Raw genomic sequence first — 23,732 nt, 5'->3', positions numbered from 1 at the left:
GATGGTGCATCAACATCAGTCTCCATAAATCAATGTACTGAGTACAGAGGTTGGGATATTATGTTGAAATTATATAAGATGTTGGTGAGGTTTAATTTAGAGTATTGTGTGTAGTTTTGGTCACCTACCTAGAGGAAAGATGTAAAGATTGAAAGAGTGCAGAGAGAAGTTATAAGAACGTTGTTGGGACCCGAGTCCCAGTAAAGGCTGAGGTTAGGAATTTATTCTCCAGAACATAGAAGATTGAGGGAAGATTTGATAGAGGTATAAAAAATTGAGGGTTATAGATTGGGCAAATGCAAGCAGGCTTTTTCTACTGAAGTTGGGTGAGACTAGAATTAGAGGTCATGGGTTAAGGGTGAAAGGTGAAATGTTTAAGGAGAACATGATGGAGATCTTCACTCAGGATGGTCAGTGTGTGGAATGAGTTGACAGCACAAATGGTGGATACAGGTTTGATTTCAACGTTTAAGAGGAACTTGGATAGGTGCATGGATGGAAGCAATATGGAGAGCTACGGTCCAGGTGCAGGTCAATGGGACTAGTCAGGTTAATACTTCAGCACAGACCAGATGTGCCACAGGGCCTGTTTTAGTGCTGTAGTGTATTATGAGTCCATAAAACTAGATTGGCTACAGATTGAGGACTTTGTATAATTAAAATTTATGTGCTAGATTTGCAAATGCTTCTCAGGCTGGAAAATTTTTAGCTCTGAGAAAAGGCAAATGATGTGATCAGCTAATTAGACACCTCTGAGGACAAAGTACGCAGGTGTTTCCAACGGGTGGACAGTCGCAAGGCTGCGGGACCAGACAGCATCCCAAGGTGAGTACTGAGGATGTGCTTAGCACAATTGGCAGGTGTGTTTACCGACATTTTATCTGCAGCTTGTTACCACCAAAACTGGACCCCCTACGATTAACCTATTGACACAACCAATCGACAGACGACACAATAGCCACAGCTCTACAAATCGTCCTTACACTTCTGGAGAAGAGGGATGCTTACGTGAGAATGCTGTTCTTGGACTCCAGTTTAGCATTCAACACCACAATTCCCTCCAGGCTTGACAAGAAGCTCAGAGACTTTGGCCTTCACCCTGCTTTGTGTAGCTGGATCCTGGACTTCCTGTCAGATCGCTGGCAGGAGAGAAGAGTGGGCTTGCTCACCTCTATCCCTCTGACCCTCAACACAGGTGCCCGTCGGGGCTGTGTACTAACTCCCCTCCTTTACTCTCTGTATACCCATGACTGTGTCGCTACCCAGAACTCCATTCTGCTAATTAAATTTGCTGACAACACTACACAGACTGGCCTAATTTCAAATAATAGGCAAGCTACAGAGAAGAAGTCATCACCGTGACACAGTGGCATCAAGAAAACAACCTCTCCCTCAATGTCATAAAACCAAAGGAGCTGGTTGTGAACTACAGGAGGAATGGAGACAGGCATCAATGGATCTGGGGTTGAGAGGGTGAACAGCTTTAAGCTCCTCAGCTTAAACATCATCAAGGATCTCACATGGTCTGTACATGCCAGCTGTGTGGTGAAAAAAGGCACAACAGCATCTCTTTCACCTCAAATGGTTGAAGAAGTTTGGTATGGCCCCCCAAATTGTAAGAACTTTCTATAGGGGCACAATTGAGAGCATCCTGACTAGCTGCATCACTGCCTGGAATGGGAACTGTACTTCCCTCAACTGCAGGAATCTGCAGAGTGGTGCAGACAGCCCAGTGCATCTGTAGATGTGAGCTTCCCACTATTCAGGACATTTACAAAGGCGGGTGTGTAAAAAGGGCCTGAAGGATCATGAGGGATCCGAGTCACCCCAACCACAAATTGTTCCAGCTGCTACCATCTGGAAAACAGTACCACAGCATAAAAGCCAGGACCAACAAGCTCCGGGACAGCTTCTTCCACCAGGCCATCAGACTACTTAATACATGCTGACACAGCTGTATTTCTATGTCATATTGACTATCCTGTTGTACATAATATTTATTATAAATTACTAAAACTACATATTGCACATTTGGACAGACGTAAAGATTTTTACTCTTCATGTATATGAAGGATGTAAGTAATAAAGTCAATTCAATTCAAAATGGATTGTTTCTTTTGGTGCAGAGAAGGCTGAGGGGAGGTTTAATTGAGGGACTTTGGTGAACAGGAATTACCAATTGCCCAAAGCAGAAGGGTAAAAAAACAAGCAGTATACATTTAAAGTAATTGGAGGAAATTTTACAGTATGAGTGAGGAAAATACAATTCATGAAGAGTTGGGAGTCTGGAGTTTTCATCACATTTTAAAAAGTACTTGGATGGGTACTTCTTTGACCAACACAGATACAATGATCAAACAAAATTCTTACATGCCATAACTTTCACAATTTTCTGGTCTCTTGTCAAACCATTTTATTTTTAAAAATAACACTAATATTTGACAATAATTTAAAAAGTTCACAGACAGAATTATTAAGCAGAATACAGCAATCTACATTTACAGCTTAGACAAATATAGATAAAATATAATGTATATATGTAACAGTGTTAGTCCTTCAAACAGCAATCCAACACAGACATAATGGGCCAAATGCCTCCAGCTCCAATGTAAATGTTCATGATTTTCAGTTCTACTGTTAAACCAGTAGATGGCATAAAGGCACTGTACACCAAATTAATGCTCCCTCATTATTGACATCGTACAAATGTAAAACCGCATCAATAAAACATGACAAGTGACCAGTGCAGGTTGAGTGTGTGTCTGAGTTGGGCAGTTGTGGGGGGGGGGGGGGGCAGGATATTCAGACAGGGTATACATGTGCTGGGTGGCAGCAGGGTGTTAAGAAATCCAACAGCCTGGGTGTTTTACATGTCACTTCTCTTACCATTCTGCAAGCCCACGCCTTCTTGCAACAAGCAGTCAGTGAAGGAGCTCAGCTGGTCAAGCAACAACTGTGAAGTATAAAGGAATTGTCCATGTTTCAAGTTGAAACCCTGCATTGGGATAAGAGTGTAGAGGGAAAATGGTAGCTGAAGGCCTGTTAGCCAAACAAATGTTGGCAAGATGCTGGTGTCTATGTCCAAGGAAAAAATGACTGGTCATTCAGAAGCATTATGTAATCAATCCATGTTGACATGATAGTTATGTCATGTTTGACAAATTTGCTTGAGTGCTTCAAGGACATAACCACCAAAGTTGATAGGAACCTATGAACAGTGATTTGGGTTTTCACAAGGCATTTAATTGGTTTCTCTTAATCTAGTTTTAGGACTTACACAAAGATCTGGTCATATTTATGCCGAAATAGAATGAATTCTGCAGGGTTCACAAACTTTCTAGCACCACTGTATTTGAACTCTGCTATAGAATATAGATAAGTTGAGTGATTTGGAATGTGAATTTTGAAACTGGATGTTAATACAGGAAAGTGCAAGGGTAGGCACTTTGAAAAGAGGAATGCAAAGGCAGACTATTAACAAAAAGGAGAAAGACTGCAAATAGGTGAACCCCAAAGGGATCTAGGTGTTCTGCATGGATTGCACCATTAGCAAGCAGGTTAAGAATGGTTAGTGAGACAAATAATATGCTAGGTTTCATTCTAAGAGGGTACGTGCTTTTAAGTATTAAAGTACTATTACAAGGTACTGATGAGACCACACCTGAAGTACTGTAGACAGATTTGTTCCCTTTGAAACAGGATAAGCAATAAAGCTCTACAATTAGCTAACTTTTCAAAATTCTTGGTGGTTTAGCATAAGGTTCACAGGCCATTGACTCACTGTGAACCTGAATCCCATGCTACCTTTCACACACCAGGGCCAAGGTTCTCACACTTCCTTTCATTCACTGACCTTCCCACCCTACATGGGTTCCCATGTTCCCCTTCACTAATTGCAGACCAGCTTTCTATGTCCCATTTAAACTTATCAAGGCCCTAGCTCTCGTGTTTCCTTCAAATTCAACTTCTTCTGTTTCCCCCAGTTTCATTTAAATATACAAGTTTAAGTTTACTGTCAATTCAACCATATACATATCAAACAAAACAATGTTCCTCTGGACCAGCCAACACAGTACGTATAACTCAAATACAACAGAGTCATATTACCACAAATCAATTACCAGGTAATAAGGTGCATCTATGTTACAAGTTAATAAGTAAACACTGTCTTCATAGATGGTGAGACCTGAGTATGCCAGGGAGTTCTTGTGGCTCAGGGGTTAGAAGCTGTTTCCCAGTAGTTGTCCTAACGTTATGCTACCTCCTGCCTGATTGTAAAGGTTCAAGGAGATTGTTGGACAGATGGGAGGGGTCATTGAGAATGTTGAGGGGCACAATGCTTCTGGTAACAGGGCCTTGTTTCCCACGCTCCCTTTAAATTTACAGGATTTACTGCATAATATCTAAAAAAGTGAATTAAAAGTGAGGATCTAAAATAGATTTGTTACTTACCCCATAACTGGGTGTCTTACCAGCAAAGGTAGAAGTGTCCGTTGGAGCTTGGTACTATTTTCAAAACAGTGTTTATTAGTAAAATATACAAATAAATATCAACAATGCAAATATACAGATAATACACGTTAGCAAAACTAAACCTAAAAGTGTGGGTATAATAATAATCAATAATAAACAAGCTCTATCGTTGTCTAGGGGATAAGGAATTATCATGGGAAAGTATAAAGTTCAGTTCATGTAGGCTGAGGTAGTTGTTGATTCTTTTGTTGTAACAGTTGGGGGGAGGGAGAGAGGGGGAGAGAGAATAGTAACAGCTATTGTCTTGCAAACCTTCCTTTACGATTTTGATCCGTCAATGTGTTGTTGTGGCCATTCAGGTATGACCCCTCTGTCCTTTAGCTAGACCGTTCTTCTGTGGTGGACTCGTCACCCAGGCAAGGGTGGACACACACACAAGCCCCCGCTATAAACACTAAGAGTTAAAATTGACCAATCCTTCATGGTCTCCGATGCCCCACACTTTTCTCGTGGGTTCCAACACTTAAACAGTGCTCACCAGTGTGTCTCTTACTGCATCTCCTGGTGTGTCTGAGGGGTGTCTCCCCAGACCTCACTTTTATCCCTACTCATGGGGTCTCAGGTGTCAATCATTTTTGAATGGCTTAGTCCATCAAACCCGCCCACTCCGGCTGTCCACTGAGGGAATTTTAATGAACAGAATGGTACCAAGTAAACAGCCCTCTCCGGAGCTGTGAGTCTTACAGGAGTCATTATATGGTCTCTCTCCCCCCTGGTGTTATCTCGCCCTTGTCTGAAGCAAATGTTCCAGTCTCAGTATGTTTTGTTCCATCTCTTTCTCTCTCATTAACAGCCTGGCAACAGTAACAGTTTGTAATTCTCCCAGGGGAGGGGGACATGGGCAACCTTGCACCCTTCTTCTCATCAGAGCTGTTCATCCTTCGTAACAGATATAACATTCAATAGTTCTGCTGGTCTGACATTATCAAAGTCCCTAGCATGCTGGATTACTGAATCATGACACTGGAGACAGTCCAAAAGAGAATCATGTAATTCTCCCATTTCTACCATCTATACTTGGAATTTAGAAGAATATCGAATGATCATATTGAAACATTCACGATCCCAAGGAGATAGGACAAGGATTGTCTCCATTAATAAGAGAACATCAAAGAATGGGACATAACTACAATCAGAATCAGGTTTATTGTCACCAATATGTGATGTGAAATTTGATAATTTAGTAGCAGCAGTTCAATGCAATATGTAATATAGAAAAAGTAGTAATAATAATAAATCTTATTCAGTATACTTTATACTGTATACATATATTTAATAGACAAAAATCATACAAAGAACAGAAATACTATATATTTTTCAAAAAAGTGAGGTAGCATCTAAGGGTTCAATGTCCATTTAGTAACTGGATGGCAGAGGGGAAGAAGCTGTTCCTGAATTGCTGGGCTATTTCACCACTCCCTGAAGATGTCCTAGGTACTTTGTAGGCTAGTACCCAAGATGAAGCTGACTAGATTTACAACCCTCTGCAGCTTCTTTCAGTCTTGTGCAGTAGCCCCTCCATACCAGACAGTGATATAGCCTGTCAGTAGGCTCTCCACCATACATCTGTAGAAGTTTTTGAGTGTATTTGTTGACATACCAAATCTCTTCAAACTCCTAATAAAGTATAGCCACTCTCTTGCCTTCTTTATAACTACATCAATATGCTGGGACCAGGTTAGATCCTCAGAGATCTTGACACCCAGGAACTTGAAGCTGCTCACTCTCCCCACTTCTGATCCCTCTGAGGATTGGTATGTGTTTCTTTGTCTTACACTTCCTGAAGTCCACAATCAACTTTTTCATCTTCCTGTCGCTGCATGCCAGGTTGTTGCTGTGGTACCACTCCAATAGTTGGCATATCTCACTCCTGTATACCCTCTCATCACCTGAGATTCTACCAACAATGGCTGTATCGTCAGGAAATTTATAGATGGTATTTGAGCTATTGCTCACCATAGTCATGGGTATATTGTGAGTAGGGCAGTGGGCTAAGCACACACCCCTGAGGTGCAGCAATGTTGATCATCAGCAAGGAGGATATGTTATCACCGATCCGTACAGATTGTGGTCTTCCGGTTAGGAAGCTGAGGATCCAGTTGCAGAGGCCCAGGTTCTGCAACTTCTCAGTCAGGATTGTGGGAAGATTAAGGGGTGCCATTTATAACTGAGTTGTGTAGCTTCTCACAGAGGCCAGTGGATCACTTGTGCAACTCAGACCACAATGCGTATTTAAAGATGAAATTGATAATTGTTTAAAGATTGAGCATAGTGGACTACAGGAAATGGATGAGAGACACAACAGACGGCATATGCTGTAGTCTGGGGCAACCCACAAAGCGTTGGAGAAATGACGAGTCAGGTAGTATCTTAAGAAGGAAATGGACAGTCCACGTCTGGGGTCGAAACCTTCATCTGGACAGAAGGGAGAAGGACATGATGACTTGAATCGAGTAGAGACCTACTCCTGGTACTATGACCTTTAAACGGGCTCCAGTCCTGACAGACAAACTCAGAACGACTGAAGGTGCGACCAAAGCGGTGACCTAATTCTGAGATTTGACAGCACGGGTGCCATCCAGTCATATACAGCACAGGGAAAGGCGGTATCCTAAAGTTGAAGTGAACGAAAATGAACTCGGAATCCAAACTCGCAGGAGCGACCCGGCGCATGCGCGGTACCCGGCTTCTCAATGACGTAACGCCTTACCCCGTGACCTTTCCCAGCAGCGAGTGCGCGGGCAGCTCCGAGAATGGCGGAAGTGGCTCGTCCGAGGAAACCACGACAGGCTGCAAAGGGGCAGGTAAAGGAGGGTCTGTTTGTGGGTGCCATGTTATGGCAACGCTCAAAATAACGGTGCCACTCTTAGCTGGAGGCATTTCCAGGGCCGCGGGAAGGCTGCAGTGTATCCGAATTTGTAAGTTTCTACCTGATGTGGTGTTAGTGTAAAAGGGTCATGAATGCTTAGCTGCCACCCTCCCTATCAGAAGATTGGAGCACATCTCACGCTGTGGAAATTTGAGTAAAGCTTCATACTTACAACATGCGTGACTGTTCATAAGGTTTAAAAGCTCCCTTTAGTGCCACTGTGATCTTGTTTTACATTACATCTGAAAGGTGTACATTTTTACTGCAGCCAAAAGTTGATTGCGTATCTAATCCGTAGAGCTACACTGCGACAAAATGAGAGTTTCCATTTGATCAACGTGCAATGTTGTATGGCGGCAGATTGAATCTTGATTCCGATTATTTTACTTGTAGGCACCTACTGGACGAAGGGTCTCGGCCCGAAACGTCGACTATACTTCTTCCTATAGATGCTGCCTGGCCTGCTGCGTTCCACCAGCATTTTGTGTGTGTTACCTGTAGTATTAATTATGTTCGAACGTTAATCTCTGATTTGGATTTGCAGGACAAAAAGAAAAAAGAAAGGTTGAAGCCAGAATTGGACCGGGAATTGGTTTCCAGTCAGCCAACAAAAGTAGAAAATCCTACAATAGTTGATAAATCTCAAGCAAATTTCTCAAAACAAAAAACTCAGGAGCAAAGTGAGGACCAAAAGAGGGTGCCTGTGGAAACTCTTGATCGTGAATTATGTACAGAAATTGCATCCATTGCAACAGCTGAATCAAAATTTGATTCAAAACAGTTTACTACATTAGATGTTGAAGATAAACAGTTTCAATATAATCAGACAATAATAAGCTCAGGTGATGGCTCCAAACATGACAGTGAGGTGTCTGAAAATACTGAAATTCCAGAAACTCATCAACAGCCTTGTTCCGGTAAGACTGTCACAGATGAAGGCAGAGAAAGCTTAAGTGTTGTTGAACCTGCTGTTCATGGGGGTTCAATGGACCATGGAAATATTTCTTCTCAAACAGTGGGAGTCACCGTGACGGAACAGGGGGTAATGAACAGGAAGGAAATGAGAAGTCCTGCTGTCCTAACACTGGGCGATGGTGAGAAAGAAATGCTTGGCGTGAATCTGCGTAAAAGCATTGTAGATCTTCCTGTCCAGTTGACCGTTGAAAAGCTGTATCCTGACTTACCATCAGAGGATAAGAGAGATCTTGAAACTTCATTTGTAAAGCAAGTTTCACCTAATTTCAGGATGTTGTATCCAGAAATTCCACGTGAACCAGAAATTGTACCATTTTCGAAAGAAGAGCTGAAGATATTTGCATTAGGTTCATGGATAGAAAATGTAGATGCACATACAGAAGAATTTCTTTCAGTGGCAAATCAAGACAAAAATGAACTTTATGAGCTACTCATGAACTATGGAAGATGCAGGAAACAATTTCAGCTGGCTGTGGCAGAGCTGCAGACAATGATATGTAATTATAAGAGTATTGAAAAAAGACTTTGGACTTTCAAAGAAGAGCAGCTGACCATCCAGGTCAGTCCTTATTTTTGGTTAAATTGAACTCACTCTGAACTAACAAACAAAATGTTCCTTAGTTATTTCTACTTATACAGATTAACCTTGTTTTTCTAGTTTGATTTGTGCACAGTTGCGAAATTGGAGATGAAAATTAGGCAATGAATTCTGTGTTTGTTCTCCAAGATTATGATAACATTGTTATGAATGTAATCTCTGGCCACATATCTGACTCCTAAATGAGTCCCAATCCACAATAATTGGTATGGGAAATCTTTAACAATTGTTTTTGCAGCTCTAGTTCTGTAGTGCTGTTCATGTGCAGTCTGCAGGTAATTTTGTTAATCTTGATTGAAACTGTTGCATGCAGCTGCTGCCAGAAGCTCTCAGTGTTTCTTGGTAGTGAGCCATCTGCACAAAATCAACGGAATTTGTACCAGCTCTTTAAAATTGGTTGTAGAAACAACTTCGCTTTTTTCTTCATACCTTTAACATCTGTTTTGAGAAGTCTTGTTTTCTGATAACTCTTAGGTCCTTGTCATAGTTATACAAAGTGGAAGCAGTGCTTCAGGCCAACCTGTATATGCTAACCAAATTGTCCCATTTTCCTGTATTAGGCCCATATCCCTGTAAACTCTTCCTATCCAAGTATCTTGCCAAATGTCTTGTAAGTCAAAGTAAATTTATCAAAGTACAGATATGTTACCATATTATATCATAATATCCCTGAATGCAGGTAGATCCTGTCTCTTAGAATTCCCTCCAGAAATTTCCCCCCCATCAATGTTTAGTTCACCAGTCTGTAGTTCCCTGGCCTTGCCCTTGTTAACCCCTTTTTAAATAGAGGCTAAATTGGGATTTCAGTCTTCCAGTACCTCGCCCTTTCTAACAATGATACAAATATCTCTGCTAGGATCCAAGCAATTTCTTTCTCTGCTTCCTACAATGTCCTAGGGTGCACTTGGTTGGGCCTCAAGGATTTATCCACCTTTAAGCACTTTAAGACCACCTACCAGCTCTCTTGTAACATGGTTTATTTAAGGAAGTCACTGTTCTCTTAAATGCCAAGCCATCTCAAGTCCTTTTACTTACCTTATCTAATCATTTACAGTACTGTGCAAAAGTCTTGGGCACATATTTAGCTATGGTGCCCAAGATTTTTGAACAGTGCTGTGGTAATTTTGCATATTGCCCTGTACTTCTGCAGAAAAAAAATCATGACATATGAGTTTTGATGAACCTGATTCTTGTATTGGTCTCTATTGTGGACTGAGAGTGGGAAAGGACTAAGGTGAAGAGGATCATGGTTGGGGAAAGGGGAAGGAGTGGGAAACACCTGAGAGACATTCTGTAATGGTCAGCAAACCAGTTGTTTAGAATTAAATAACCTTGCCTGGTGTCTCAGGGCTGGGTATGTCTGCACCTGCACCACTGCCTGCCCCAGCACTCCTTCTCTGCCCCTTGTCCCACACCCCTCCTATGGTGCTTCAGCCTCAGAAGACCCAACATCCTTTGCTTCTGCCAGATTTACAAATTTGCTCTTTGCTCCTCATTGGCAAATACAGTACTCACTTTCCAGGTGTCCCTTAACTCCAGCCTCTTACAGTTCCTTTGCAAGTTCCTGTATAATGCCATCAAAATTAACCTTCTCCCCCACTATAGGATTTGTGGACCAGTCCCATTTTTTCCATAACATTTTAAAAATTAATTTGTACTCCTTCACTGACACTTCACTCACTTACTCTGCCACATTTCTCAATAGGTCTAGTGCTGGCCCCTCTCGAACAGGATCATCTACATATTGTTTGAGAAAACTTTTCTTCCACCAAGCTCTTCGGACTTGCAATTCTAATCAATATTGAGGAAGTTAAAACCTCTTACCATTGCAAGCCTAATATACTTTGAGCTAATTGTGATCCCAATAAATAGATAGATGCTTCATTGATCCCTAAGGAAATTTCTGTGTCACAGTAGTATTACAAGTGCATGGATGTAAATATAACAAAAGAAGTAGAAAGGATAAAAAATAAGTTACCTCAAACAGTCTAACAGGAGGGGGTCAACACTCCCCTAGCTGTAGGTTAGGTTGACTCATTATAGAGCCTAATGGCTGAGGGTAAGAGTGACCTCGTATTGTGCTCTTTGGAGCAGCACAGTTCTCTTAGTGTATTACTAAACCGGCTCCACTGTTCAGCCAAGATGGCATGCAGAGGATGAGAAACATTTTCCAGAACTGCCAAGATTTTCCGTAGCGTCCTTTGTTCTACTACAGCATCCAGTGTGTCTAGTTTGACTCCTATAACAGCCACCCTTCCTATTTAGTTTATTGAGCCAATTGACATTGCTCATGTTGATGCCATTGCCCCAGGACACCAACACATAGAAGATTGTTCTGGTGACAACAGACTGGTAGAACGTTTGAAGGAGATGCCTACATACTTCCAAAGGACCTCGGTCTCCTAGTTCTGATTGACAATTAGGGGACCTATAATTCAGCCCTATCAAAGTGATTCCCCCTTCCTCATTTCAGAGTTCCACCCATATCGCCTCACTAGACCACCCCCTCAGGAATAATCTCTCTGCCCACTGTGATGTTCTCCTTAATCAAAAATGCAACTCCTTCCTCTTGTCTTGCCTTCTCTTGCGTCACACTTGTAGCACAAGAACCCTGGAATATTGAGCCCATCATTCAACTGTGCTTCTGTGAAGAGTTGTAATATGCCAGCCCCATGTACTTAACCACGCTCTGAGCTTAATTAGCCCTCTTGCCAGAATTCTTGCATTAAAATAAATGCAATTTAATATATCACATCTGCCTCACTCCTGTTGCCGACTGAACTCCCTTGCTTCAACTTCTGTTTATTTATTAGTGATACAGCACTGAGTTGGCCCTTTCAGCCATACCACCCCAATAACCCACGATTCAGCCCTATCCAAATCTAGTTTAATCCCTCCCAAACAACACCGGCAGGTCATCCTGCCAGGATATGGGTTCCCCTCCATTTTAGATGCAGCCTGTCCCTCATTCAAACAAGAGGACTTGAGTTGAGAGTTAAGGGGCAAAAGTTTAGGGGTAACATGAGGGGGAACTTCTTTACTCAGTTGTAGCTGTGTGGAACGAGCTTCCAGTAGAAGTGGTAGAGGCAGGTTCGATATTGTCATTTAAAAAAAAAATTGGTTAGGTATATGGACAGGAAAGGAATAGAGGGTTATGGGCTGAGTGCAGGTCAGTGAGACTAGGTGAGAGTAAGCGTTCAGCACAGACTAGAAGGATCGAGATGGCCTGTTTCTGTGCTTTATTTGTTATATGGTTATATGTACACCTTTGCCTCAGAAAAAGGTCCATCGAAGAACTTGAATCCTTCCCTCCTGCACCAGCTCCTCAGTCACATATTCATCTACCAGAACTGCCTGTAACACCAGGAGTAATCCATAGATTTCAGTCCTTGATATGCTACTTTTTAATTTTTTTGCCTAATTCTACGTCCTGTAGGTTCTCATCCCTTTTTTTACCTATGTCAGTGGCAACAATATGCACACTAACCTCAGGCTACTCGCTGTCCCCCTGGAGAGAGTCGTGCAACCATTTGGAGGCATCCTTGATTGAACCTGGCATGATACCATCCCGGAGTCTTGCTTGTGGCCACAGTCTTCCCTAACGATAGAATCTCCTGTCATTCCAGTCCTCCTTGTCGCCACCCTCCTGTGCTGTGCATCACAGCCAAATTGCCGCTACTCCGAAAGGCCAGCCCCACCTCTCCAAAAAATCTAAAACAATATGCTTGCTCGTGAGGGGAATCCAGCACTCTGCCTATTCGCTCTCCCTTTTCTGATGGTCACCCAGCTACCTGCTCCCTGTCCATGAAGCTCTTGGCAATAAATCTGCTTCTAAGTGAGTCCAACTGTCAGTCACTCGCTGCTGATGGATGCACTTCCCAGAGGTATAGTCACCACTATCTCCCCCATTGTGCAGAAGGACAATGCAATTGTCCTGACTGCCATCTCTAAATCACTAAAGCTGCTGAGGGAAGTAAAAGATCTTACTTTTGCCACTGCTATTCTCACCAATGCCTCTCAAGCCAAAGCATCAGCACTTCTAACTCAACAGCAGATCTCATAATGCCCTGCCCACTTTGCTCGGCTCCTTTTAAATCCTAAGTGTTGCATATGTTCATAATCTTAATATACCAATAAATTTTGGTAACTGTGCAGAGGGCCTAGTGTGAAACTGCTCAGACTGTGTTCAGAGTTGACGATGGACCTGGCTGGTTTGTGTTTGATCTTCCCACCGTATTAGTGGTACACTGACCAGTTTGGGTTTTGCATGCAGAGAACAAAGATTCTTTTATTTGCGCAGCGGTAATTGAGACTCCAAGAAGTTCACATGACTATTGGCAAAAGATAGACAGTTAACACAGAACTAAAGCTGCATCCATAGCAGATGGTGAATCTCTTTTAACCTAAAGTACGCAATAAAGATCAACAACTTGTATTTTGAAACACAAGATCTTCTGCAAACGATAGAAATCCAGAGTAAAACATAGAACATGCTAGCTGAGCAGGTCGTACAGCATCAAAGAAAATGAATAAATAGGTGACATTTCAGGCCAAGACCCTTCATCAGGATGAGAAAGGAAGACGGCAGAATAAAACGTTTGGGGGGAGGAGAGAAGGAGGACATTAGAAAGTGACAGGTGGGAAAGGTAACAGCTGGAGAAGAAGGAATCTAATAAGAGAGGAGATTGGACACTGGGAGAAAGGGAAGAAGGAAGGGCAGCAGGAGGAGGTGATGGCTAGGTGAGGAGAAGTGGTAAAAGGCTAGAGTGGGGAATAGAAGAGAAAAGGGGTATTCCAACAGATATTTCACTGCTGAGGGTCTGCTGCACTTGAATAGGTGCTACATATTGGATGAGTTGTTAAATTGGGACCCCAATTCGTCACTAGTATACATATCTAGTCAGTATTTATTTTCTGACTGCCTAAAGTAAATGATTTGTTTGTTAATGTTTTTATTTTCTGAGAGTATCCGCATGTGTAAGTAGGTTACAGTATTTGCAACACTTAAATGTTCCACATTGGCACTTCTAGGGAATCCTTGGGTTGTGAATGGAGGATGATGATGGGCTGGGAGGAACATTGATGATGACAAGTTTCGAGCGAGCTTTTTGACGCAGCAGTGTGTAAGAGAAGAATGCCATTTTATGCAGGATCTAGTAGTACACAGATGCCTGCAACTTTTTCTTCCCCTAACTTTGGCAAATTCTTGCCTTTGGCCTTTTAGCCTCATTCATACTATATTACTCTTAATCAGTAGTTGTTGATGAAATAATATTCACTTGATTCTATTCATATTGGCGGTGCTTAAATGCATATTGAAATCCTGATATTGAAAGCATTCATAAAAATAGAAATAATACTGCAGTATGAACAGTTAAACATAATTTTTGTGATACTAGTTTGCTGACTGAATTCAAAGCAAGTATAGAAATGAAAGAAGTTGCCCTATAATTTTGCAATGTATGTACTCAAAAATGAATTGAAATTTCCCTTACTACTTTTGTGCTCTGGTAATAGACGCAAATGCATTACTTCGATAAGGGAACCCAGACCTTCTATTAGCCTTCGTCCAATGTGGGTGTTACTGTGTCTTTTTTAAATTCACAGGGAGTTTGTGCCGATCAAGCAAAGGTGACGACATATTATCGATTTCAGACTGTGGAGATGAACAAGTTAGTTCTCGGAGAGCTGAAACGGGTGATGGATGTTATGGCTGATCATTTACATCAAACGATGGCTTTACATGCTTATACCTCAGTGGTTTCTCGCCTCCAGGTGGAATCGTACATTTACAGGTTGTTGAATAGTTCGCCAGCATTTAAAGCTGTGGCAGTTGTGCAAAAACAAGGTTAATATTCTGTCAATACTTAGTATTTTTATTACAGATTTGCTTTGATAATGGATCTATACTATAACATTGATCTGACTTCTCTTAAAATGAATGCTGTACATTTGATGCATGTATGATATATGTGAATATTTTGTTTTGTTTTTATTTTACTAAAATATTCTTGGTGACAAAATCTACTAAATTTTTATAGCCAATAGAGTATTAAATGCTGCAGTGGAAAAATCTCATAGTGGGGAGGGGTTTGCCTTGATTTATTGCACAGAGTCCACTGTTCTCTGCAGCTTCTTTGCTCCTGCATATATGAATTGGCATGCCAGCCCTGATGTAATCAGTCTGGCTACAGTATATCTGTAAAAGTTTAATGTTTAGTGACAAGACATGCCTCCTGAATATCCAAAGAAAGTGCACCCTCTTTGTGATTGCATCTACGTGCTGGACCCAGGACAGGTCATCCATTGTGTTAACAGCCAAAAATTTGAACCTTTTGATTCTCTCTACCTATGATTTTCCCAGTGTAGACTGGTGCATGTTCAACCTCCTTCCCCTTCCTGAAGTCAACAAACAGCTCTTTAATTTTGTTGACGTTGTGCAAGAGGTTGTTGTTGTGGCACTTCTCGACCAGATGTCCTGTCTCACTCTGGTAGCTGACTCATAACCGAGCTTAGCCTCATGCATTTAGAAAGTAGGGCTAAGCATGCAATCTTGAGGTACACATGTGCCAGTGATCACCGAAGAAGGGATGTTATTATCCAACCTTGTTGACTAAGGTCTGCTGATGGAGGAATTCAAGTAATCAATTGCAGAAGGAGTGTTTTCTCTAGACATGTATTAGATGAAAGCAAATTTGAAACTTAGTACAATATGAAAATATTAACAATGTAAGTTTTCAGCTATTATATATTCAAATTGCAGTACATTTATTTTTTTAGGAAAGTCACGTGCTAAGCTTCATTAAGAAGTCAGAATAATGCATTTCCTAAATCTAATCAAATAATTTTCGTAAGGTATAAATATGCTGTTTACTTTTAGTTATCAAAATTTAGCATGATGTTCTTTTTTAATAATTGTCACATCATACAATTGTCTAACTTTTTGTAGTTGATCAAGAAATAGATTGCAGCTATTCAGACCTGCAACTTTTAAAAGAAAGCATCAGTGTGCTCTTTAGTTTTACCCGAAGAGTAACTGAAGATGGTCAATTCCATAGTGACATTCTTCTTTGGCTGCAGAGATTGGTATGAAATTTTGTTATAAAAATGCCTGTTTTGATAATTATACCTTTTCTATGTGGATAGATACAGCCTTTTCATTTCCGTTGTGGCTCCAGCCTCAGCCACCCCAGGTGAAGAGCTCTAAGTATATACACTGCTTTAACTCTCATTTAATATGCCATTGTCATGTACCAATATCAAATAATTAATTGTTAAATACTCTTTGGCATCTTGCACTTTTATTGAGACAGAATCTGGAGAACAGCATACCAAAATACGAATAAATGACTATTTTGCACTGCTTCAACGCTTCTGAAAGCAATATACTATATGTGTGCAGCGTAGTTAGTAATTCCTGATTTGTAGCTATTTTGTTCAACTGCACTTGTTCCCACTCACCCTAATAGCTTTTCTTGATAAGGTATATCTTAATTTTGGAAATTTCAGTAGTCCCAACTTCCATAGCTTCATAGGAAAAGGAATTTCAAATTTCTACAACCCACTGAATGAAGGAGGTGCTCCCTGATTTCACACTTAAGTAATCCAGCTCTGCTCACTTGATCTGGATTTCTATTCAAAAGGATGTAGTTTCTTGAAAGCTTCCCTAACAAATCCAGTTGAGGTAAGATCCCTGAAACTTCTAAACTTCTAGAATACGGTATCCTCAGTAGTGTGATAGTGTCTTAAAATGATTAAATTATACATCCTGGTGATTCTGTACTAATTCTCAGGCCATATACAGTATCCTGATCTGTGTTGCCTAGAAATAAATTCAGTATTTCCAAAGGGCTGTAGATGTGTACAATTCAAAAGATGTGTGCATTTGAAGATTTTGTCGATACTGCATTTCTTCCTCATCTCATTAAGTCCTACATTCCATTGGCCTTTCTGATTTCTTTCACCTCTGCATACTGCACATAGGTACCTAAATCCCAATGGTCCTCCACAGCTCCTCATCTTATAGAAGTTCATCTGAAATAGTTTTCTATATCAATGTTCATCAATAATACTTCTGAAAATTCTTGTCTAGCCCACAAATTACTATTCTTCTAACTTAGTATTCTTCTAACTTATTAAAAAAGAGGCTTATGTTTGAACTTAAACCAAATTATTAATGCAATTAGAAAAGGTTTCTTTTGATGATGTTTGAACTCAGTAATGATTTGTGTTGTAGTTAAAGGAATAAATATATTATTACTGTAGATCTGGTCTTTATTTTTCTACTTTTATTTAAAGGTTGCTGTGCTACACAGAGTTGGCTCCTCTGCTGATCACCTCTTCTTATTGAATCACATCCTCAGATGCCCAGCAGGTGTGAACAAATGGGCAGGGCCATTTGTAAAGGTATGGTTTCAATTGCTGCATTAAAACCAACGTTGCCTCACTTCTGCTTTCGGTTTAATATTCAGGAAGAAAATTAAATATTATCACTTTGTTATCTTCTTATTATAATCTTATGCTTGATGCAAAAAAGGCAATGTTCAAAATGTTATTTAATTGTAAGCATATTCTATAAATTAACTTTGTGAACTTGAGAAAATGCAGGATTTTAAACTGCAATCAACCGGAATAAGTTATAGGAGATTCAGTACAAAAATGTAGTTGAGCGTTTTCCGAACTTTAGCAATTCAGCAAAAGAAATGAAAGGAAATTGTTTTCATTCCATCTGACATCAAGGTACAGATGAAAATATTGGATCTGTTTCTGGATGATAACACTATGTCCTTTGAACAGCTATCTAATAAATATAATTTACCTAAAACCCATTTTTTTAGATATTTGCAAGTTAGAAATTTTTTGTATAATGAGTTAGTCTTTTTCGAAAGAATGTCCATTGGACATTACAGAAAGAATTTTAGCCCTTAATCCTTATCAAAAGGGTTTAGTAGCCATCATTTATAAGATGATCATGAATTTACAGTCAGATGTATCAGAAAAAATTAAGAAGGAATGGCAAGAAGAGTTGCATTGTCCTATATCTACTGAACAATGGGAAAAAATTTTATTATTGGTAAATTCGTCCTCTATTTGTGCTAAACATGCCCTAATACAATTTAAGGTTGTACATAGAGCTCATATGTCTAAGGATAAACTGGCTCGATTTTATTCTCTTTTAATTCAGCCTGTGATAGATGTCATTCTGATGTTGCTTCATTGACTCATATGTTTTGGTCTTGTCCTTGTTTACAAAATTATTGGAAAGATATTTTCAGTATTATTTCAAGAGTTTTAAATATCAATTTCCAACCGCATCCTTTTACTGCAATTTTCTGTTTACCAATGACGGATAATAACCGTTTATCCGCTTCATCTCAACGAATGATTGCATTTGTTACATTAACGGCTAGAAGATCTATTTTATTGAATTGGAAAGAAATTAATCCTCCAACTGTATTTCAGTGGTTTTCTCAAACTATCTCTTGTTTGAGTTTAGAAAAAATTAGAAGTGTGGTTTTTGATCCTTCAGTTAAATTTGAAGAAACTTGGAGACCATTTATTCAACATTTTCATATGAGTTGAATTGTCTTTTCCTAAACCTTACTTATATTATCCTTAATTATTTGGATGGAGGTTCGGAGTTATTGGCACTACTGTATATGTACGTAATATTATTCAATGGCCCATGTTGGTTAGTGTTTTTTTTTTCTTTTTTTTTGGGGTCTTTTTTTTTCTTTTTGCTTCTTTGTTCATTAATGTTCTGAGTTTGGGAGGTTATATATTTTTATTATTATATATCTGAATGTCTATTTAAACTATTAATTATGTACTCTCAAACACCTTGTATTCGTGTTTCATTTATGTTTGTTTAAAATTAATAAAAAGATTTAAAAAGAAAAGAAAGAGAATATTGGAACCATATATAGGACCAGACAATATCCTGGCTTGTACTCCAGAACCAGTTGACACTCCAGTCCATGTATTCCATTATATTTACAATACTGATAACTACCAGCAATATGAAAAATTGCCTAATTGTGATCCTATTCATAAAACAGAGGCAAATCCAATATGGCTATTACTACCCGCATCAGTATCATCAGTGTAAATTGTAACACTGTCTTCTATACCTTGCAGATTACAATATATTTTGTATGCAATGATTTGATTATTTAACATTTCTCATGATTTCAGATAGAAGTGTTGAACAATCCTGCAGGTGTTTTTCTCTTTATGCAAGCCCTAGCTTTACTTTTATCACCAATCAAGTAAGTATCTTTATTGTTATAATTACTTGATATGCATACTATTTTTTTTAAATCATGGTCTCCCCATGCGCTAGTACTTTATCAATAAATAATTCACTATACAAGTCATAATAGTGACTTATCTCAATACTCACAACTTGGGGAATCATTTTATGGACTACATTAATATATCTTTGTGAAGGGCTATCCAGATGGGAATTGAAATCCCCAGTGTGATTATGAAATTGAATTAAGAATTGTGTTGTGAGCGAGGCCTCCGTCGGTCAGAGTCAAGCATGGATATTGCACCCCAGCTGTCTAGGTACGCAAGCCTGGGTAGTATGATATGGAGAGCAAGCTGAAGCCCATGTAGTAAGCTCCCCCTCTCCACGCAGCTGATGAACCCAAAGGAACGGCAGAGACTGATACAGTTTGGTAGCAGCAGAGTCGAAACAATTGCCAGTCAGCGTTGATCTGAATGTAGGACTGCCTTAGGGACTCCAGCTCCAGATTTCTTTCTCTGGACCCTCTCCCATGAGTGGGTATAGCCACAAGGCAGCAGAGGTTTGAGATCAGATTTTTCCATCTCCTAAATGAGCGCCATCTGCACAATGCGACTGGTTTTAAGGCGCCAGTAACCTGCCTTTGCCTTTCACGGTTTTTGTAGCTAAGCCACACATGAAGGCCAGGAGCTGGAATAGTGAAATAATACCACAAAATAATTAATTACCATGACACCTGAGCTGGAAAAGTGTAATTAATACTGACCTAACACTGTATTCCACAAGAATGATCTTGTAAAGTGCTCTGGGAGAAATAGAGCTGATATCAGTAGCAGTGAGTATTCAACCCTCATTTTGCTTTTTCCTAAAATAACAACATCTAATAATTCCTTCATTGATTATTGCACACTTTCATTTGTAATCTGGAGTTACCTATTCCAGTAGGTCTTTTTTTTAATTCCCCATGCTCTAAGGTTTTTAGTTTTGGCTTTGACCAGACCTCAGAAGTACCAACCAATAAGATAGTCAATGTTTTTATTCAAGTTTGTACAGAAATGCAGGTTTTTTCCACCTTGCCTTCTAACACTGAATTATTTTAAAACTACTACTTATGAAATAGTTTTATTTATATTTTAAAAAGCCATAGTTTGGTGTAATGCTTTATGCAACTGTTTTTAAATAGTTTTTACAGCCCTGAGATGTAATGTTTCTGAACAATTCTAGGTATCGATCTGAGTTTCTGGTGCATATGAAACCCAGTGACCAAAAGCAACTTTCACCTGTATCAACAGAAAGAGATGTACAGAACTGGACCTTGGTAGATGAAGCTGGAGAAGAGGTATTTAATATTCTAAATTATATGTTATTAATGTTTAACCTTGCATTGAGGAAAAGACGGAGTTAACAAAGGAGGGCCAGTATGGTTTATTTAAAGAAATATCTTATTTGATGAATCCAATTCCATATTTTGCTGAGGTGTCAGAGAAGCTTAGAGTGGGGTGTGGTCAGGTTGGATTGACCGTGGTCTAGTCAGGTTCATGGCTGATTTAAATTTTACAGCCATACAGACATCCAAGTGCAGGTGAAAATAAGTGAAAATTGCAGGGCATGTAGTGAAGGGTCATGGGATTGATAAATAGAGAAATTTTACACGTGTTGATTTTGTTGATATTTATCAAATATTAGTGAACTTGCAACTAAACTATTGCAAAGGATATATAGAGAGTAGGCTTGACAAAGATGGTGATTAAAAAGTAAAATTCAGATACCAGAGACCCAAAATAAAAAGAAAAAATGTTGGAAATGCTCAATAATGCAGGCAGCAGCTGTGGAAAGAGAAAGAGGAAAAGTGGAAAGAGTTTTAGCTGTTCAAATAAACGATTGAAATTGTTTTCTGGCATTGTTTTGGTAAGGATTTTTTTCAAATAGTTTAATAATTTTAAGTATAGAAAATTAACAATTATGACATGGTCACAAAATACCTTGTGCAAATTTTTTTTATATACACCTAGAAACAAAACTGCTTTATTAACACATTTTAAATATTTTCAAATGAAGTCATTGTGTGTGTTAATATTTGCAAACCGTTTCACAATGGATAAATAATGGATGGCAAATTTTTTCAATTATATAAAATATTAAAATATACTTACATTTCTGGGTAAAGTAGCTTAAAATACATAAACACTTCCTGTTCTTTTTAAAATCATTTTATACTAGTGGATAGTCGAGTGGGTCTTGTGATTCTTGTTGAGAACCAACTGTGTAATTCCTTAGCTTTATCCTTCGGTGATGTCTAGTGAGTGAACAGGATGAACCGCTTTACTCCTCTCGTTTTGCTCGAATTGCTGAGACTCGGTCTTTGACCCAGTCCACCCTTAGGAACAGGTTCCACCAATCCAACAATTGAATCAGAATTACTGATGTGTATGTTGTGAAATTTGTTTTTCTGCTGCACAAAGACACAAAACTGCTCGAAATTACAAAATGGTATAACAAAAGAGAATAATTAAGCAATGTTTATTGACCATTTGGAGATCTGACAGCAGAGGGGAAGAAGCTGTTCCTCACCAGAGCAGTGACCTACAAGTACCTGTGTGTGCACCTGAAGGACAGACTTGAGTGGAGCACCAACACAGAGGCTGTGTACAAGAAAGCCAGAGTTGCCTGTACTTCCTGAGGACCTTTGGGGTGTGCAGGCCTCTCCTTCGCATGTTCTACCAGTCTATTGTTGCCAGTACAATCTTCTATGCGGTGATGTACTGGGGCAATAGCATCAACACAGGTGATGCCAACAGGCTCAATAAACTGATTAGAAAGGCTGATTCAGTTACAGGAGTCAAACTGGACACACTGTAGGCTGTGTTAGAGCAAAGGTCCCTATGGAAAATCCTGGCAATTCTGGACAATGTTTTGCACCCTCTGTATGCCATCTTGGATGAACAGAGGAGCACTTTTAGTAATAGACTTAGACAACTGCGCTGCTCCAAAGAGTGCTATATGAGGCCATTCTTACCTTCGATCTTTGGGCTCTATAATGAGTCAACTTATAGGCAGGAAAATGATGACACCCTCCTCATAGACTGTTTGAGGCACCTTATTTTTTTTATTTTTCCTATCCTTACTCCGAGCCTTCACTCAACTCTTGAAATTTTTTTCTTCCTATTCTTAATTTCTCATGATCTTCAATGCACTCTTTCATCTAGTTGACTTGGAAAAGGAGCTTCAGCATTGTAGGCAGTGAGCTTAAATCAAGTGCATGATACTCAAGTGTAAAAGACCTTCTTTGAATGCATTGATTATCAGTTCATTATTCTTATGATTTAAATCTGCTACAAAAATATTTTAAAATTCTTTTTACTTGTGCCTATGCATCTACTGTGCTGAATTTACAATCTTGGAGCAAACTACTCAACAGTTACATAATCTGAACAGCTGGATTAAATTTTACTTCAAAAGTGAAACTTAAGAAATTTGAACATGCCGTATATACAAAGAATCATTTACTGTCTTAAACAAATTGAATATTTTATTGAATAAATGTACAGTGACATTTTTCATTTTTGATTCCAAATCTAGGACGAAGATCCTGACACCAGTTGGCAACTATTGTCAGAGGATGATTTGATTACCCTTCTGTTGCAGTTTCCTTTTGATGAACTGTTTAAACAAATGTTTGGGATAACTATCAAAGGTAATAACACTGCATTTCCCTATAAAAGCTATTTAATTTTTATACTTAAGTTGGATAACTTTGCCATTACAAGACCACATTAGCCCACATTTTTTGGGAAGACAATGACGAAATGCAAAAGTACCAAAATTTGCTTCTATTACTTTTTATACTGTCAGCATCTTTGAAAACTTTTACACGTGCACAGCTCTGAGCTGATCAGTATGCCATTATTGTCTTGCTGCCTTATGCAGTGTGAGCAAGCGGAAATCAATTAGTGATATGTACCTAAGCTTCTCACAGGCAAAATTCCCTCTGAGGTATTTTATAAAGCTTGTACAAAACAAAGAGTGATCTCTGTAAGAACTTGGATTGTTTTCTCCGGAGCAGTAGAGGCTAAGGGGTGACCTGACAGAATATATAAAATAATAAGAAACAGGATCAGAATTAGGCCCTTTGGCCCATTGAGTCTGCTCTGCCATTTCATCATAGCTGATCCAATTTACTTCTCAATGCAAATGCCCTGCCTTTTCCTGTATCCCTTCATGCCCTGACTAATCAAGAATCTTATCAACCTCTGCTTTAAATATATCCAATGATTTGACCTCCACAGCCACCTATGGCAACCGGATTCCACAGATTCACCACTATCTGGCTAAAAAAATTCCTCCTCATCTCTGTTCTAAAAGGATGCCCCTCTATTCTGAGGCTGTGTCCTCTGGTTTTAGACTAATCAATTTGCTGATAGGATAGTATGCTTTTTCACTGGGCGGTAAAATCTAATATCAAAAGGAATAGGTTCAATATGAGAGGAGCAAAGTTTGGAAGAAATTTG

At 39.4% G+C, this 23,732-nt stretch overlaps 1 protein-coding gene across 2 annotated transcripts in view; it reads left to right on the top strand.

The window, feature by feature from the left end:
• Positions 1 to 7,267: 7,267 nt before the first annotated feature.
• The window catches only part of epg5 (ectopic P-granules autophagy protein 5 homolog (C. elegans)), a 134,144-nt gene continuing 117,679 nt past the window's right edge, over positions 7,268 to 23,732 (top strand). For both annotated transcript variants that reach the window (XM_059989479.1, XM_059989478.1), the window contains exons 1-8: positions 7,268 to 7,337; positions 7,947 to 8,936; positions 14,583 to 14,823; positions 15,925 to 16,061; positions 17,274 to 17,381; positions 19,170 to 19,243; positions 20,449 to 20,563; positions 22,804 to 22,918. In XM_059989479.1, coding sequence (XP_059845462.1) covers positions 7,287 to 7,337; positions 7,947 to 8,936; positions 14,583 to 14,823; positions 15,925 to 16,061; positions 17,274 to 17,381; positions 19,170 to 19,243; positions 20,449 to 20,563; positions 22,804 to 22,918 — 1,831 coding nt within the window. In that variant the 5' untranslated portion in view covers positions 7,268 to 7,286. The remainder of the gene's footprint in view (positions 7,338 to 7,946; positions 8,937 to 14,582; positions 14,824 to 15,924; positions 16,062 to 17,273; positions 17,382 to 19,169; positions 19,244 to 20,448; positions 20,564 to 22,803; positions 22,919 to 23,732) is intronic.

This window comes from Hypanus sabinus, chromosome 14, assembly GCF_030144855.1.
Source record: "Hypanus sabinus isolate sHypSab1 chromosome 14, sHypSab1.hap1, whole genome shotgun sequence".
Classification (NCBI taxonomy): Eukaryota; Metazoa; Chordata; class Chondrichthyes; order Myliobatiformes; family Dasyatidae; genus Hypanus; species Hypanus sabinus.
The sequence above is the reverse complement of the archived record's forward strand: the minus strand, read 5'-3'. Positions and strand labels throughout refer to the sequence as shown.